The sequence below is a fragment of the Trachypithecus francoisi genome, unplaced genomic scaffold (assembly GCF_009764315.1).
Source record: "Trachypithecus francoisi isolate TF-2019V2 unplaced genomic scaffold, Tfra_2.0 Lachesis_group9, whole genome shotgun sequence".
Taxonomy (NCBI): Eukaryota; Metazoa; Chordata; class Mammalia; order Primates; family Cercopithecidae; genus Trachypithecus; species Trachypithecus francoisi.
In genome coordinates this window covers 17,447,490-17,450,443 of record NW_022681474.1, presented here as the reverse complement: position 1 = coordinate 17,450,443, position 2,954 = coordinate 17,447,490, and the positions used below count along the sequence as shown (strand labels likewise).

At 43.5% G+C, this 2,954-nt stretch overlaps 1 protein-coding gene across 1 annotated transcript; it reads left to right on the top strand.

The window, feature by feature from the left end:
• The first annotated feature begins 918 nt into the window (after positions 1-918).
• LOC117082326 (cytochrome c oxidase subunit NDUFA4) lies at positions 919-1,263 on the top strand. The gene has a single exon (XM_033208967.1). The coding sequence runs from the start codon at positions 981-983 to the stop codon at positions 1,227-1,229; it is 249 nt and encodes an 82-aa protein (XP_033064858.1). The 5' UTR covers positions 919-980; the 3' UTR covers positions 1,230-1,263.
• Positions 1,264-2,954: the final 1,691 nt, after the last annotated feature.

Below are 2,954 nucleotides of genomic sequence, written 5' to 3'. Positions count from 1 at the left end.
ATACCCAGGTATACAGATAGTAATCGTGATAGTAATAAAATGAGGGTCTTTAAGGATTTATTTCCTTTTTTTTTTTTTTGAGACAGTCTTTCTCTGTCACCCAGGCTGGAGTGCAGTAGTGCCATCTCGGCTCACTGTAAGCTCCACCTCCTGGGTTCACGCCATTCTCCTACCTCAGCCTCCCGAGTAGCTGGGACTACAGGTGGCCACCACCACTCCCGGCTAATTTTTTGTATCTTTGGTAGAGACAGGTTGTCACCATGTTAGCCAGGATGGTCTCGATCTCCTGACCTTGTGATCCACCTGCCTCAGCCTCCCAAAGTGCTGGGATTACAGGCGTGAGCCACTATGCTGGGCCTAAGGATTTCTTTTGGTCTTTGTTTTTCTGTATGTTGATTAGTTATTACTGCATAATAAAACACTCTAGGCTGGGCGCGGTGGCTCATGCCTGTAATCCCAGCACTTTGGGAGGCCGAGGAGGGTGGATCACTTGAGGTCAGGAGTTCAAGACCAGGCTGGCCAATACAGCGAAACCCCATCTCTACTAAAAATACAAAAATTAGCCGGTGTGGTGGTGGGCACCTGTAATCCCAGCTACTCTGGGGGCTGAGGCAGGAGAATCGCTTGAACCTGGGAAGCAGAGGTTGCAGTGAGCCAAGATCGTGCCATGGCACTCCAGCCTGGGCAACAAGAGTGAAACTCTGTCTCAAACAAAAACAAAAACAAAAAACAAAAAACATGGTTAGAATAGTACATTTTATGTTGTATGTATTTTACCAAAATTAAAAAAGAAGTCAAAATAGTTTAAATAAAACAAGACCAATTATACAACTGCAGTCTTACATCTATAGTAGGAGTGGGCCAAGCAGAACAGAAAATTCCCAAAGGCCTTTTAAAATACACTGGCGAGATACTACTTAGCCAGGGCCTGGTGGCTAGGCTGGTTCTCTCCTTTCCAGTTGGAGGTCTCTGCCGCTAACATGCTCCACCAGATCATCAGTCAGGCTAAGAAGCATCCAAGCTTGATCCCCCTCTTAGTATTTATTGGAGCTGGAGGTACTGGAGCAGGACTGTATCTCTTGCATCTGGCATTGTTCAATCCAGATGTTAGTTGGGACAGAAAGAATCACCCAGATCCCTGGAACAAACTGGGTCCCGATGATCAATACAAGTTCTACTCAATGAATGTGGATCACAGCAAACTGAAGAAAGAAGGTCCAGATTTCTAAATGAAATGTTTCACTATAAAGCTGCTTTAGACCGAAGGTCTTCCAGAATCCATCCGCACAATTTTCCACTTCACTAGGAAATATTTCTCCTCTAAATGAATGAAATCATGTTGATGTAACCTATTGGAGATTACACTGATTAATAAATAACTGAAACTTGAAAAAATAATACACTGGAAGTCATTCTACAGTGCTTCCATCCACCAAATAAACTTTAGATATAAGACGCTGGAAGATGCCACTTGGTTCCAGTTCTTCAAACTCTGGAATTAAGCCAGGGAAAGAAGTAAAAATGTTTAGAAACATAGTGTTTCTATACAGGACAGTAGGATTTAGGAAGGTCCAGGGTCATCTGTAGTCTTTTCCCTCCTTCCAAAGATTAATGCTGTAAAACATTTGTATTAAATAATACTTCAATCCAGTACTGTACCGACGTCTGGACCAACTTCTTTCCGTTCTGGGGAACAGATGTTCCCTGTTTCTCATTGTTTTCTAGTGTTTCGTTGGTTTTTGATGCCCTCATTTTATTTCTCCAGGATTATTTGTTTTCTTATTCTTTTTTAGAGAAGTTCTTAGTCAAAATTTCTTGAAAATTCAAATAAATATGTTTGCTGAGTTTCCTTTGCCTTAAGTTTTAAAAACTCTTTTAGAGAACCCCTCTGGCAGGTTAGAGTGGCTGATCTGATTGATAAGCTTGCTGCTGGCCAGTTTCCTGTTGGTTACCCGACCGTGCTACGGGTTCTCCAACAACCCGTGTTCGTAGAGATGAGCTGCAGGAACCTCACTCATATGTATTTGCTTTTATCCTAAAGTTTCACAGAGGTGACATATGACATTTTGCCTCACAAAGAGTTGCAATTGTTAAAGGCAATAGTGTATTTCCTTTTATGTTTTGGCCCCATTTGCCCTTCTTACAGAATTTTAGTTATGTCAACGCCAAACAGCTGATGGACTTTGAAATCGCTCTGCAATTTTCATCTTTTGATACTTCTAGCTCATTGCGTTTTAAAAACTTAGTCTCCCTTGGGGAAAAAAGCCATGGAATGCTCCTAGTATCTTCTGCAAATAAAGGACCCACACCAAAAAATTCAGGCTCTTTAAAGTCTCATTTTCCTCACTGAGCGGGTTCTGACGACTATCTTTGCAAAACCACCGCAGAGACTTCTGGTGGCCTGGCAGCACCTTTGAACAAGATCATCTCAGCAAAGCAAAGGCCAGGGCTGCTCTGTACAGAATGCAATAGCAAATAAAAAAGGCTGAACTTCCTCGGCCTTCTGTTTGGCAATACTACAGAGTGCCTCCCTTCCCTCTTCTGAGAGAGAGGACGATTTCAGCGCAGAGGGCCGTGCGCGTTCGCTTGGAAATCTAGGTCATAACCTTGACTTTGGGAAAGCCAGGGTGGCCTACCTGAAACTGTCCAGTTCCCCAGCATCGGGGACACGTCCCCATGTCCCTCAAGATGTCTATTCTGGTCTGAGCCGTCCGTAGTGTCCAGGAAAAGCACGGGTAGCTCAAGAATTTCTGTGTCAAGAGTTTTAGTGCTGCAAGCCTGGTTGGGACAGGGCGGTGGGAGGGTTTGAAATTCTATTTTGACTTTGAATTTGATTTTATAATGTATTAGATGGATAGATGCGAAATGGATTGTTAACATGTATGTGGAGGGGCGGGAAGAGCTTCTGGAAAGCCTCAGCCCTGAGTGCCTACTCCTGAGTGGGAAAAACCCCT